Source organism: Zonotrichia albicollis, chromosome 40 (genome assembly GCF_047830755.1).
Source record: "Zonotrichia albicollis isolate bZonAlb1 chromosome 40, bZonAlb1.hap1, whole genome shotgun sequence".
Lineage (NCBI taxonomy): Eukaryota > Metazoa > Chordata > Aves > Passeriformes > Passerellidae > Zonotrichia > Zonotrichia albicollis.
Window position 1 is genome coordinate 201,433 of NC_133858.1, and position 15,334 is coordinate 216,766.

The 15,334-nt window shown below is 40.2% G+C and overlaps 1 protein-coding gene across 2 annotated transcripts; it reads right to left on the minus strand.

Annotated features, from left to right (window-relative positions):
• Positions 1–135: 135 nt before the first annotated feature.
• Positions 136–15,143, minus strand: NGDN (neuroguidin). Of its 2 annotated transcripts, none has more exons than XM_074531867.1 (7): positions 14,557–15,143; positions 14,403–14,474; positions 7,514–7,753; positions 6,210–6,312; positions 5,361–5,510; positions 3,446–3,575; positions 136–256 (listed from the first exon to the last, which is right to left on the minus strand). In XM_074531867.1, exons 1-5 carry the CDS (start codon positions 14,602–14,604, stop codon positions 5,446–5,448), a joined length of 528 nt encoding a protein of 175 aa, XP_074387968.1. In that variant the 5' UTR covers positions 14,605–15,143; the 3' UTR covers positions 136–256; positions 3,446–3,575; positions 5,361–5,445. The 2 variants fall into 2 exon arrangements, with proteins under 2 accessions (XP_074387968.1, XP_074387967.1); XM_074531866.1 differs by having other exon boundaries at positions 6,210–6,315; positions 14,557–15,138.
• Between the last annotated feature and the right edge of the window lie 191 nt (positions 15,144–15,334).

The window sequence follows — 15,334 nt, forward strand, 5'->3', positions numbered from 1 at the left end:
AAAGGTGGAAAAAATTGGGATTTTGGGGAAATTTTCCAATTTTTGGGGGAAATTTTGGGGTTTTTCTTTCCCCTCCCAGTCCCTTCCCCTTTCCCACCCCAACGACGTCACAAAGAAATGCAAATGAGATGCAAATGAGGCGGAATTTTGAAGGTTTTTATTGGAAAAATCAGCGGCGGCGGCGGAAAACCTTTTTTCCTTTTTTTTTGCCCGTTTTCGGTTTTTTCCTCTTTTTCTGCGGCGGCTCCGACGAATCCTGAGCCCCAAAAATGCCCCAAATTCAGCCCAAAAATTGACCCAAAATTGCTCCAAATTTGTCCCAAAATTCCCCAAAAATTGATCTCAAAATTGGCCCCAACCCCCCCAAAAATTTATCCCAAAATTCCCCAAAATTTATCCCAAAATTTCCCAAAATTATCCCAAAATTCCCCAAAAATTGATCCCAAAATTGGCCCCAAAACCCCCAAAAATTTATCCCAAAATTCCCCAAAATCGATCCCAAAATTCCCCAAAATTTATCCCAAAATTCCAAAAATTATCCCAGAATTCCCCAAAAATTGATCCCAAAATTCCCCAAAATTGATCCCAAAATTCCCCAAAATTTATCCAAAATTCCCCAAAAATTGATCCCAAAATTGGCCCCAAAACCCCCAAAAATTATCCCAAAATTTCCCAAAAATTGATCCCAAAATTTGCCCCAAAACCCCCAAAAATTTATCCCAAAATTCCCCAAAAATTGATCCAAAATTCCCCAAAATTTATCCCAAAATTCCCCAAAAATTGATCCCAAAATTGGCCCCAAAACCCCCAAAAATTATCCCAAAATTTCCCAAAAATTGATCCCAAAATTTGCCCCAAAACCCCCAAAAATTTATCCCAAAATTCCCCAAAAATTGATCCCAAAATTGGCCCCAAAACTCCCAAAAATTTATCCCAAAATTCCCCAAAAATTGATCCCAAAATTCCCCAAAAATTGATCCCAAAATCGGCCCCAAAACCCCCAAAAATTTATCCCAAAATCCCCCAAAAATTGATCCCAAAATTCCCCAAAATTTATCCCAAAATTCCCCAAAGATTGATCCCAAAATTCCCCAAAAATTGATCCCAAAATTCCCCAAAATTGATCCCAAAATTCCCAAAAATTGATCCCAAAATTCCCCAAAAATTGATCCCAAAATTCCAAGAAATTATCCCAGAATTCCCCAAAAATTGATCCCAAAATTCCCCAAAAATTGATCCCAAAATTCCCCAAAATTTATCCCAAAATTCCCCAAAAATTGATCCCAAAATTGGCCCCAAAACCCCCAAAAATTATCCCAAAATTTCCCAAAAATTGATCCCAAAATTTGCCCCAAAAATTTATCCCAAAATTCCCCAAAAATTGATCCCAAAATTCCCAAAAAATTATCCCAAAATTCCCAAAAACTTATCCCAAAATTGGCCCCAAAACCCCCAAAATTGATCCCAAAATTCCCCAAAATTTATACCAAAATTCCCCAAAAATTATCCCAAAATTCCCCAAAAATTCATCCCAAAATCGGCCCCAAAACCCCCAAAAATTTATCCCAAAATTCCTCCAAAAATTGATCCCAAAATTCCCCAAAATTTATCCCAAAATTCCCCAAAGATTGATCCAAAATTCCCCAAAAATTGATCCCAAAATTCCCCAAAATTGATCCCAAAATTCCCCAAAAATTGATCCCAAAATTCCCCAAAAATTGATCCCAAAATTCCAAGAAATTATCCCAGAATTCCCCAAAAATTGATCCCAAAATTCCCCAAAAATTGATCCCAAAATTCCCCAAAATTTATCCCAAAATTCCCCAAAATTGATCCCAAAATTGGCCCCAAAACCCCAAAAATTATCCCAAAATTTCCCAAAAATTGATCCCAAAATTTGCCCCAAAAATTTATCCCAAAATTCCCCAAAAATTGATCCCAAAATTCCCAAAAAATTATCCCAAAATTCCCAAAAACTTATCCCAAAATTGGCCCCAAAACCCCAAAAATTGATCCAAAATTCCCCAAAATTTATACCAAAATTCCCCAAAAATTATCCCAAAATTCCCCAAAAATTCATCCCAAAATCGGCCCCAAAACCCCAAAAATTTATCCCAAAATTCCTCCAAAAATTGATCCAAAATCCCCCAAAAATTTATCCCAAAATTCCCAAAAAATTATCCCAAAATTCCCCAAAAATTGATCCCAAAATTGGCCCCAAAACCCCAAAATTTATCCCAAAATCCCCCAAATTCAGCTCCGAAATTCCCTAAAATTCAACCCCAAAATTCCAAAGATTCAGCCTCAGAATATCCTAAAATGAATTAAAATTAACACCCAAAAGTGACCCCAAAATTCCCCAAAAATTCATCCCAAAATTGGCCCCAAAACCCCCAAAAATTGATCCCAAAATTCCCCAAAAATTGATCCAAAATTCCCCAAAAATTGATCCCAAAATTGGCCCCAAGCCCCCCCAAAATTTATCCCAAAATTCCCCAAAAATTGATCCCAAAATTCCCCAAAAATTATCCCAAAATTCCCCAAAAATTGATCCCAAAATTCCAAAAAATTATCCCAAAATTCCCCAAAAATTGATCCAAAATTGGCCCCAAAACTCCCAAAAATTTATCCCAAAATCCCCCAAATTCAGCTCCGAAATTCCATAAAATTCAACCCAAAATTCCAAAAATTCAGCCTCAGAATCCCCTAAAATGAATTAAAATTAACACCCAAAAGTGACCCAAAAACTCCCCAAAAATTCATCCCAAAATTCCCCAAAAATTCATCCCAAAATCCCCAAAAATTTATCCCAAAATCCCCCAAATTCAGCTCCGAAATTCCCTAAAATTCAACCCCAAAATTCCAAAAATTCAGCCTCAGAATCCCCTAAAATGAATTAAAATTAACACCCAAAAGTGACCCCAAAATTCCCCAAAAATTGACCCCAAACTTGCCAAAACCTCATCCCAGAATTCCCAAAAATTGACCCTAAAATTCCAGAAATTCAGCCCCAAAATGAGATCCCAAAATTGTCAAATTTAAGCCCAAAATTCCTCAAAAACTGATCCCGAATTTGACCCAAGAATTCCCCAAAAATTGATCCCAAAATTGACTCCAAAAAATTCAAATTTGACCCCAAAATCTCCAAACAATTGACCCCAAAATCCCTGAAGTGGACCCCAAAATTCCTTAAAAATTGGATCCCAAAATTGCCAAAATGCCTGAAAAACCGATTGCAAAATGCCCAAAATTGAACCCCAAAAATGAGTTGCAAAATTCCTCAAATTCAACCCCAAAATTTAATTCCAAAATTCCTTAAATCCATCCCTAAAACTCCCCAAAAATGGATCCAAAATTTCCCCCCAAAATTCCCAAATTCGCCCCCAAAATTCCCAATTTTTCCTTTTCCCGCCATTTCCCCCCTGAAGCCCCGCCCCCCTCGCACCTGATTGGCCGCTCCCAGGAGGGCGGGGAAAGCCCCGAAGTTGGTGACGTCATCGAGGTGAAGCCCCGCCCCCCGCGGCCGCCTCCGGGGGGCGCTGAGGCGCTGCAGCATCGACTCCTCAAAATGGCGCCTAAAAAATGGGAAAAATGACCCAAAATCAGCCAAATTTCATAAAAAATTCACAAAAATTTACACAAAATGGAGCCCAGACAGAAATGGAACAAAAATGGGAAAGTTTTAACAGAAAATTGCAAAAAAATCGGATGAAAAAGAAGCAAAAATGGGCAAAATTCACCCAAAATGCTCCTTGTTAAGGTGTTTAAAAATGGGAAAAAAGTGGGAAAAAAGAGGAAAAAATAACTAAAAAATGGGGAAAAGATCAGAAAAAAAAAATATAAAAGATTAGGAAAAGAGGGGAAAAATTTAAGAAAAAAATCGAAAACAAATCAGAAAAATTTGGGAAAAAATCAGGAAAAATTTAGAAAATAAATCAGGAAAAAATCGGAATAAAATTGGAAAAAAAGGGGGAAAAAATGGGAAAAAAATCAGAAAAAAAAGGGAAAAAAATCAGAAAAATGGGAGAAAAATCAGAAAAAATGGGGAAAAAAAATCAGAGAAAAAGGAAAAAACAAGAAAAATTGGGAAAAAATCAGGAAAAAATATGAGAAAAAAAATGGGAAAAAAATCAGAAAAAAAAGGGAAAAAATCAGAAAAAATGGGAGAAAAAACAAGAAAAAATAGGGAAAAAAAATCAGAAAAATTGGAAAAAAATCAGAAAAAAATGGGAAAAAAATCAAGAAAAAAATGGAAAAAAATCAAGAAAAAAAGGGAAAAAAACCCAAAAAAAATGGGAAAAAATCAAAAATATTGGAAACAAAATGAGCAAAAAAAGGGGAAAAAAATCAGAAAAAATGAGAAAAAAAATCAGGAAAAAAAGGGGAAAAAATCAGAAAAAAAAGGGAGAAAAAGAGAAAAAAATCAGAAAAAATGGGAAGAAAAATCAGAAAAAAGGGACAAAAAAAGGGAAAAAAATGAGAAAAAAATGGGAAAAAAATCAGAAAAAAGGGAAAAACAGAAAAAATTGGAAAAAAATGAGAAAAAAATGGGAAAAAATCAGAAAAAATGGGAAAAAACCAAAACATTGGAAAAAAAAAGAGAAAAAAATGGGAAAAAAATCAGAAAAAAGGGGAAAAAAATCAGAAAAAAATAGGAAAAAACCCAAAAATATTGGAGAAAAAAAAGAGAAAAAAATGGGAAAAAAATCAGAAAAAATGGGAAAAAAAATCAGGAAAAAATGGGAAAAAAACCAAAAATATTGGGAAAAAAATGGGAAAAAATCAGAAGAAAATGGGAAGAAAAATCAGAAAAAAGGGGAAAAAAACCCGAAAATATCAGAAAAAAAAGGGAAAAAAATGAGAAAAAAATGGGAAAAAATCAGAAAAAAAGGGAAAAAAATCAGAAAAAATGGGAAAAAAATTAGAAAAAAAGGGGAAAAAAATCAGGAAAAAAAAGGAGAAAAAATCAGAAAAAAATGGGAAAAAAATCAGAAAGAAATGGAAAAAAATCAGAAAAGAAGGGGAAAAAATCAGAAGAAATGGGAAAAAAAAGGAAAAAAATTGGAAAAAATCAGGAAAAAATGGGAAAAAAATCAGGAAAAAAAGGGAAAAAAACCCAGAAAAAATGGGAAAAAACCAAAAATATTGGAAAGAAAATGAGCAAAAAAAGGGGAAAAAATCAAGAAAAAAATCAGAAAAAATGGGAAAAAAATCAGAAAAAAATGGGAAAAAAATCAGGAAAAAATCGGAAAAAAAAGGGAAAATAATCAGAAAAAAATCAGAAAAAAAGGGAAAAAAATCCGGAAAAAATAACAAAAATCCCCCAAATTTTCCCGCACTTCCGGAATTTTCCGTCTGACCTGTGGATCTCGTCACGTGACGTGGGGGTTGGCCCCGCCCCCTCCTGCGCTGGCCCCTCCCCCAGCTCCTCCTGCAGCTCCCGGATCACGGCCGAGCTGAGGGCGCGGCGTCGGGCGCGCTGGTCCGCCGGGATTCCGCCTCTGGGAGAGCTAAAACGGGGAAAAAAAACCCAAAATTGGTTAAAATGGGTTAAAACAACATAAACGGGGAAAAAACGGGAAAAAACGGTGAAAAAATGGAGAAAATCGGTGAAAAAATGGCGAAAAAATGAGAAAAAATGGTTAAAAATTCGATTTAAATGGGATTAAAAGGGGTTAAAATTGGATTTTTTGGGTGAATTTTGGTTTATTTCGGGTTAATTTGGCATTGATTTGGGATATTTTTAATTTTGGGATATTTTGGGTAAATTTTGGTCATTTTGGGGTTAATTTCCAGATATTTTGGGTGAATTTTGGGTTAATTTTGGGTGAATTTAGGGATATTTTGGGGGAATTTTGGGGTATTTTGGGTGAATTTTGGGACATTTTGGGTGAATTTTGGGGTTTATTTTGGGGTTAATTTTGGGTGAATTTAGGGATATTTTGGGTTAATTTTGGGACATTTTGGGTGAATTTTGGGGTTTATTTTGGGGTTAATTTTGGGTGAATTTTGGGTAAAATTTTGGGCTATTTTGGGTTAATTTTGGGTGAACTTTGGGCTATTTTGGGTTCAATTTCGGGTGAAGTTTGGGGGTTTTGATGGAACTCTGTGATTTGGGTTAATTGAGGTTAATTGAGGTTAATTTGGGTTAATTTTTGTTAATTTTTGTTAATTTTGGGGCGATTTCAGGCGATTTTGGGGTCACTCACCGGGGGCCGTGGGCACCAATCGGGGCGGGACGTAGCGCCGCCCCCCCCCCAGCCCCGGGGCTTTGGCTCCGCCCCCTTCGCCTTCGTCATCGTCCTCCTCCTCCTCCTGAAGGACACGCCCACTCAGGCCACGCCCACCGCCCAGAAACCACACCCCTTTTACCAAAACCACGCCCACTTTCCCCTCAAGCCACATTATCCTTCTCCTTAAGCCACGCCCACAACAGGACATAACCCCACCCCTTTTGCTCTTAAGCCACGCCCACTTCACCCAACACGTCCTGATAACCATTCAAGACACGCCCACAAAGATTAAACCACGCCTCTTTTATGCTTTAAGCCACGCCCCTTTAACTCCTTAAACCCCACCCCAATTACACTTTAGCCACGCCCATTTCACCCCACAACCCCCCTATTAATTCTCAAAGCCACGCCTCTTTAGCCCCTTAAACCACGCCCCTTTTACACCTTAGCCACGCCCATTTTACCAAACAAACCCCGCCTACTAATTTTAGAAGCCACGCCCCTTTTGTCATTAAGCCACGCCTTTTAACCCCATAAACCCCGCCCATAAATTTCTCAAGCCACGCCCCAATTACCTTTAAGCCCCGCCCCCAAAATTGAATTAAGTCCCGCCCCTTTGCCACTTAAACCCCGCCCCTTTTGCCCTTAGGCCACGCCCATTTTGCCCAAAAAACCCATCCCATATTATTCCTTAAGCTCCACCCCTTTAACCCCTTAAACTCTGCCCCTTTTCCCTTAAGCCACGCCCATTTTAAGCCAAAAGCCCCTCTCATTAGTTATTTATGCCACGCCCAGAAATCCCCGAAGCCACGCCCACTTTGCCCAATTAACCCCTCCTATCGACTCTCAAAGCCCGCCCACATTATGCCATAAGCCACACCCCTTTAACCGCTTAAACCCCACCCCTTTTTCCCATTAAACTCCACCCTCTTAACCCCTTAAGCCACACCCCTTTTCCTCTTTAAGCCCCACCCACTTTAGCCCTGAAGCCCCACCCCTTTTATATATAAGCCACACCCTCCTTACCCTTAAGCCCCACCCATTTCTCAATGAAGCCACGCCCATTACTCCCTCAAACCCCACCCATTTCCCCCCTTAAGCCCCACCCACTTCACCATTTAAACCCCACCCCTTTTCCCCTTTAGGTGCACCTCAGTTACACATAAGCCACGCCCATTTTAGCCCTTTAGCCCCACCCCCTTTGCCCTTTCAACCCCGCCCACATCCCCCTTAAGCCCCACCCCTTCCACCCTCAAGCCCCGCCCATTTTCCCCCTTTACCTGCACCGCCATATTGGAAGGGGCGGGGCGGAAGCTGAGCGGGTCCTCGGCACCTGCGGATGATTGACAGCCGTCAATCAAAAAAAACCCCCAAGGGGTGGATGGGACATGGAAAGGGGGGGGTGTGGCCGGGAGGGGGGCGGGGCCTGCACTGACCACGCCCTCCGAGGCCGCCGCCCTCAGCAGCTTCTCCAGGTGGTACTTGAGGCGCTGCTCCAGGGGGCGGAGCTTCTCCAGCACCTGCAAAAGGGGGCGGGGCTTCCGTCAGGGGGGCGGGGCTTCCATCAGGGGGGCGGGGCTTCCATTGGGGGGCGGGGCCAGAGATTAAAATGTCCCCAAAAATCCCAAAATTCCCCCAAAAACCCCAAATTTTCCCCCTACAAACCCCCAAATTCCACATTTTTCCCCCAAATTTTCCCAAAAGCCTCAAATTTAACCCCAAAATCCCTCAATTTTCCCCCAAATTTTTCCCCCCCAATTTTTCCCCAAAATCTCCCAATTTCCCCCCAAAATTTTCCAAAAAAAAACCCTAAAATTTTCCCAAATTCTCCTCAAATTTCCCTAAAAATCCTGATTTTCCTCCCAAATTTTTCCCCAGTTTTCTCACCAAACTTTTCTCCAAAAATCCCAAATTTTTATCCCCAATTTTGTCCCCGAATTTCCCCCTAAATTTCCTAAAAACTCCAAATTTCCCCCCTAAATTTCCCCAAAATCCCCAATTCTTACCCCAAATTTTCCCCCAAATTTCGCCCAAATTTTTTCCAAAACCCCAAATTTCACCCCGAACTCTCTCCCCAATAATTTCCCAGTTTTCTCCCCAAATTTCCCCCCAAATTTTCCCAAAATCCCCAATTTTCTCCCAATTTTCTCCCCAAATTTCCCAATTTTTTTCAAAAATCCCCAATTTTCACCCCAAATTCTCTCCCCAAATTTCCCCCCAAATTTTCCCAAAATCCCAAATTTTCCCCCCAAAATCCCCAATTTTCTTCCCAAATTTCCCCAAAATCCCTCACTTCCTTCCCAAATTTTCCCGAAATCTCCAATTTTCCCTCAAATTTTCTTACCAAAATCCCCAATTTCCTTCCCAAATTTCCCCAAAATCCCCAATTTTTCCCCAAAATCCCCAATTTTCTTCCCAATTTTCCCCCGATCTTTCCAAAATCTCCCAAAAACGCCCCAAATTTTCCCCAAATCCCCCCATATTTTCCCAAAATCCCCAATTTCCTTCCCAAAATCCCCCAATTCCCCAATTTTCCCCCAAAATCTCCAATTTTCCACCAAAATCCCCAATTTTCCACCAAAATCCCCAATTTTCTCCCCGATCTTTCCAAAAACGCCCCAAATTTTCCCAAAATCCCCCATATTTTCCCAAAATCCCCCAATTTTCCCCAAAATCCCCAATTTCCTTCCAAATTTCCCCCAAATCCCCAATTTTCCCCCAAAATCCCCAATTTCTTCCCAAATTTCCCCAAAATCCCCAATTTCCTTCCCAAATTCCTCCAAATCCCCAATTTCCCCCAAAATCCCCAATTTTCCCCCAAAATCTCCAATTTTCTCCCTGATCTTTCCCAAAATCTCCCCAAAAACGCCCCAAATTTTCCCCAAATCCCCCCATATTTTCCCAAAATCCCCAATTTCCTTCCCAAAATCCCCAATTCCCCAATTTTCCCCCAAAATCTCCAATTTTCTTCCCAAATTTCCCCAAAATCCCCAATTCTCCCCGAAAATCCCCAATTTCTTTCCTAATTTCCCAAATCCCCAATTTCCTTCCCAAAATTCCAATTTCCTTCCCCAATTTTCCCAAAATCCCCAATTTTCCCCCAAAATCCCCAACTTTCCCCCCAAAATCCCCAATTTCCTTCCCAAAATCCCCAATTCCCCAATTTTCCCCCCAAAATCTCCAATTTCCTTCCCAATTTTCCCCAAATCCCCAATTTTCTCCCCGATTTTTCCCAAAATCTCCCCAAAAACCCCAAATTTCCCCAAAACCCCCCATTTTTTTCCCCGTTTCCTCACCACTCTGGTCTCCAGCAGCCTGTCCAGGGCCCCCCCCGCGTTTTTCAGCGAAATCCGCGAGATTTGGAGCAGGCCAGCAGGGCCAGGTCCTGCAGGTACCCCAGCAGCGCCTGCGCCCGCACCTGCAGCAGGGACACCCCCTAAAACCCCAAAATCCCACCCAAAAATTCACAAAATTTAATTTAAAACAGGTATCGGCAAAGGCGTCCCTTGTGCGAACCCAAAAATCCAAAATTTCACCAAAAAATTCCCAAAATTTTAACCCAAAAATTCATAAAATTTAATATAAAATAGGTATCAGCAGAGGCACCCACATAGTGGATGGAAAGACCCCAAAAAACCCAAAATTTTAACCCAAAAATTCACAAAATTTAATTTAAAATAGGTATCAGTAAAGGCGCCCACATAGTGGATAAGAAGACCCCAAAAATCCCAAAATTTTAACCCAAAAATTCATAAAATTTAATTTAAAACAGGTATCAGCAGAGGCACCCACATAGTGGATGGAAAGACCCAAAAACCCCAAAATTTTACCCCAAAAATTCATAAAATTTAATATAAAACAGGTATCGGGAAAGGCGTCCCTTGTGCGAACCCAAAAATCCAAAATTTCACCAAAAAATCCCAAAAATTTAACCCAAAAATTCATAAAATTTAATATAAAACAGGTATCGGCAAAGGCGTCCCTTGTGTGAACCCAAAAATCCAAATTTCACCAAAAAACCCAAATTTTAACCCAAAAATTCATAAAATTTAATATAAAACAGGTATCGGCAAAGGCGCCCCCATAGTGGATGGGAAAACCCCAAAAAACTCAAAATTTTAACCCAAAAATTCATAAAATTTAATTTAAAACAGGTATCGGCAAAGGCGTCCCTTGTGCAAACCCAAAAATCCCAAATTTCACCAAAAAATCCCAAAATTTTAACCCAAAAATTCATAAAGTTTAATATAAAACAGGTATCGGCAAAGGCGTCCCCATAGTGGATGGGAAAACCCAAAAACCCCAAAATTTTACCCCAAAAATTCACAAAATTTAATTTAAAACAGGTATCGGCAAAGGCGTCCCTTGTGCGAACCCAAAAATCCCAAATTTCATCAAAAAATCCCAAAATTTTAACCCAAAAAATTCGTAAAATTTAATATAAAACAGGTATCGGCAAAGGCGTCCCTTGTGCGAACCCAAAAATCCAAAATTTCACCAAAAAAATCCCAAAATTTTAACCCAAAAATTCATAAAATTTAATTTAAAACAGGTATCAGCAAAGGAGCCCCCATAGTGGTTGGCAAGACCCCAAAAAACCCAAAATTTTAACCCAGAAATTCATAAAATTTAATTAAAAATAAGTATCAGCAGAGGCGCCCCCTAGCGGATAAGAGGACTCCCAAAAATCCCAAAATTTTAACCCAAAAATTCATAAAATTTAATTTAAAACAGGTATCGGCAAAGGCGTCCCTTGTGCGAACCCAAAAATCCCAAATTTCAACCCAAAAATTCGTTAAATTTAATTTAAAATAGGTACCAGCAAAGGCGCCCCATAGTGGATGGGAAGACCCCAAAAAACCCAAAATTTTAACCCAGAAATTCATAAAATTTAATATAAAACAGGTATCGGCAAAGGCGTCCCTTGTGCGAACCCAAAAATCCCAAATTTCACCAAAAAACCCCAAATTTTAACCCAAAAATTCACAAAATTTAATTTAAAACAGGTATCGGCAAAGGCGTCCCTTGTGCGAACCCAAAAATCCCAAATTTCACCAAAAAAATCCCAAAATTTTACCCCAAAAATTCATAAAATTTAATATAAAACAGGTATTGGCAAAGGCGTCCCTTGTGCGAACCCAAAAATCCAAAATTTCGCCAAAAAATCCAAAATTTTACCCCAAAAATTCATAAAATTTAATTTAAAATAGGTATCGGCAAAGGCGCCGCCAGAGTGGATGGCAAGACCCCAAAAAACCCAAAATTTTAACCCAAAAATTCATAAAATTTAATTTAAAACAGGTATCGGCAAAGGCGTCCCTTGTGCGAACCCAAAAATCCCAATTTCACCAAAAAATCCCAGAATTTTAACCCAAAAATCATAAAATTTAATATAAAACAGGTATCGGCAAGGCGCCCCCATAGTGGATGGGAAAACCCCAAAAAACCAAAATTTTATTTTAAAAATTCATAAAATTTAATTTAAAATAGGTATCGGCAAAGGTGCCCCCATAGTGGATGGGAAGACCTCAAAAATCCCATAATTTTAACCCAAAAATTCATAAAATTTAATTTAAAATAGGTATCAGCAAAGGCGCCCCCGAGCGGATAAGAGGACCCCCAAAAATCCCAAAATTTTAACCCAAAAATTCATAAAATTTAATATAAAACAGGTAGCGGCAAAGGCGTCCCTTGTGCGAACACAAAAATCCCAAATTTCGCCAAAAAACCCCAAAATTTTAACCCAAAAAATTCATAAAATTTAATATAAAGTAGATATCAGCAAAGGTGCCCCTATAGTGGATGGGAAGACCCCAAAAATCCCAAAATTTTACCCCAAAAATTCACAAAATTTAATTTAAAACAGGTATCGGCAAAGGCGTCCCTTGTGCGAACCCAAAAATCCCAAATTTCACCAAAAAACCCCAAAATTTTAACCCAAAAATTCATAAAATTTAATATAAAACAGGTATCGGCAAAGGCGTCCCTTGTGCGAACCCAAAAATCCAAAATTTCACCCAAAAACCCCAAAATTTTAACCCAAAAATTCATAAAATTTAATATAAAACAGGTATCGGCAAAGGCGTCCCTTGTGCGAACCCAAAAATCCCAAATTTCACCAAAAAATCCAAAAATTTTAACCCAAAAAATTCATAAAATTTAATTTAAAATCGGTATCAGCAAAGGCGCCCCCATAGTGGATGGGAAGACCCCAAAAAACCCAAAATTTTAACCCAAAAATTCATAAATTTAATATAAAACAGGTATCGGCAAAGGCGTCCCTTGTGCGAACCAAAAATCCAAAATTTCACCAAAAAATCCCAAAATTTTAACCCAAAAATTCATAAAATTTAATTTAAAACAGGTATCGGGAAAGGCGTCCCTTGTGCGAACCCAAAAATCCCAAATTTCACCAAAAAAACCCAAAATTTTAACCCAAAAAATCATAAAACTTAATTTAAAACAGCTATCAGTAAAGGTGCCCCCATAGTGGATGGGAAGACCCCAAACAACCCAAAATTTTAACCCAGAAATTCATAAAATTTAAATTAAAATAAGTATCAGCAGAGGCGCCCCCTAGCGGATAAGAGGACTCCCAAAAATCCCAAAATTTTAACCCAAAAAATCACAAAATTTAATTTAAAACAGGTTTAAAACAGGTATCGGAAAAGGCGCCCCCATAGTGGATGGGAAAACCCCAAAAAACCCAAAATTTTACCCCAAAAATTCATAAAATTTAATTTAAAATCGGTATCAGCAAAGGAGCTTTCTGCAGTACCCCAAAAAACTCTGAAATTTACCTCCAAATTTTGCTAAATTAACTCAAAATCCTTAGAAACCCCTAAAATCCCTTCAGGGATCCCAAAATCCCCTCAGAATTTCCAAATCTCCTCAGAACTCCCCAAAAATCCCCTCAGAAATTCCAAAATCCCCTCAGAAACCCCAAAATTCCCTCAGAAACCCCAAAAATCCTCTCAGAAACCAAAAAATCCCCTCAGGAACTTGAAAATCTCCTCAGAACTCCCCGAAATTCCCTCAGAGATCCCCAAAATCCCCTCAAACACCCGAAAATCCCTCAAAAACCCGAAAATCTCCTCATGGATCGGCGAAAATCCCCTCAAAAACGCGAAAATCCCCTCAGAGATCCCCAAAATTCCCTCAGAAACCCTCAAAATCCCCTCAGAATTTCCAAATCACCTCAGAACTCCCCAAAAATCCCCTCAGAAACCCCAAAAAATCCTCTCAGAAACCCAAAAATCCCCTCAGGAACCCGAAATCTCCTCAGAACTCCCCGAAATTCCCTCAAGAACCCAAAATCCCTCAAAAACCCCAATTTCCCCTCAGGAACCCCAAAATCCCCTCAAAAACCCAAAAATCCCCTCAAAAACCCGAAAATCCCCTCATGGATCGGCGAAAATCCCCTCAAAAACGCGAAAATCCCCTCAGAGATCCCCAAAATTCCCTCAGAAACCTCAAAATCCCCTCAGAATCCCTCAAAATTCCCTCAAGAACCCAAAATCTCCTCAGAACTCCTCAAAATTCCCTCACGGATCCCCAAAATCCCTCAAAAACCCCCAATTTCCCCTCAGAACCTTTCAAATCCCCTCAAAAACCCGAAAATCCCCTCATGGATCGGCCGAATTCCCTCAAAAACGCGAAAATCCCCTCAGAAATCCCCAAAATTCCCTCAAGAACCCGAAAATCTCCTCAGAACTCCTCAAAATTCCCTCAGGAATCCTCAAAATTCCTTTAAAAACCCCAATTTCCCCTCAGGAACCCCACAATTCCCTCAAGAACCCGAAAATCCCCTCATGGATCGGCCGAATTTCCCTCAAAAACCCGAAAATCCCCTCGGAGATCCCCAAAATCCCTCAAAAACCCGAAAATCTCCTCATGGATCGGCGAAAATCCCCTCAAAACCGCGAAAATCCCCCTCAGAGATCCCCAAAATCCCCTCATGGATCGGCGAATTCCCCTCAAAACCGCGAAAATCCCAAAATCCCCCTCAGGGCTCCCCAAATCACCTCAGAACCCTCAAAAATCCCCTCAGGATCCTCTAAAATCTCACATGACTCCCGAAATCGCCTCAAAAATCCTTTAGGGATCCCCAAATTCCCCGCAAAAGCTCCAAAATCCCCTCACGATTTCCCCCCAAAACACCGCCGGTACCTCCTTGGTGTCCAGCTGCCCTCCCCTCACTCTCCGCAGCATCTCCCGCCCGTGCGCCGCCACTTCCGCCGCCTGCAGAGACCCGAAATTGTCATTTTTTTGGAAAAATTCGAGGCTTTTTTGGGTTTTTTTGGGGGGTTTTTTGGGGTGTCACCTGCGCCCGCAGCGCCTCCAGCAGCGCGACCGCCTCGGACGCCGCCATGTTGCAAATGCGCGTGAGGCGAGAGGAGGCAGCCAATCAGAGCGCGGCATGAGGGGCGGCGGCCAATCAGAGCGCGAGAAGCGCTAAGAAAGCCCGCCCAGAGCCGGAAAACAGGGAAGGAATGACTGACAGGCTTAAAAGTCAATCAGCGTGACGGAGTGAGGAAAACTGACCAATGGGAAAGTAGAAAGGCGGGATAATACGCGGCCAGCCTTTAAGTGATAGATTGGCCAATAAAAGCGAGTCATGCGGTGATTGACAGGGGCCGTGACCAATGGGAAGCGAGAATTTACTCACTGGCGGCTCCGACTTCTGTAAGTACCCCACGATCCCGAAAATTCAAATTTTCTCTCCAAAATTTCATTTTTTTCCCCCTAAAAACGCCCTTTTATTCCTCCAAGCCCACCTAGACCCCTCTAAATTATTCCCAGGATCTCGAAAATTCAATTTATTCCCCCAAATTCTCTCGTTGGCACCAGGTTTATTCGAGCTTTAAATTTCCCACCCAAATTTCCACAGTTTTGACCCCAAATTTTCCCATTTTCCTGGAATTCTAACCCAATTTTTTTTCACCCACGTTTTCCTAATTTTGATCAAAATTTCATCTAATTCGCACCCAAATTTCCGCATTTTTGACCCAAATTTCTAATTTTAAACCCAAATCACCACGCTTCCTACCCAAAATTCCCACTTTTCCAAAACCTTTTTTTCCCCATTTTTTACCTGTATT

Excerpts from the sequence above, each read along its gene's own strand:
- NGDN (XM_074531866.1), bottom strand. The coding sequence starts at position 14,604 with ATGGCGGCGTCCGAGGCGGTCGCGCTGCTGGAGGCGCTGCGGGCGCAG. Across the intron at positions 6,316-7,513 it reads CTTCCAATATGGCGGTGCAG|GAGGAGGAGGAGGACGATGA; the intron begins GTAAAGGGGGAA and ends CGTGTCCTTCAG. Across the intron at positions 5,511-6,209 it reads ATTGGTGCCCACGGCCCCCG|CTCTCCCAGAGGCGGAATCC; the intron begins GTGAGTGACCCC and ends TCCCCGTTTTAG.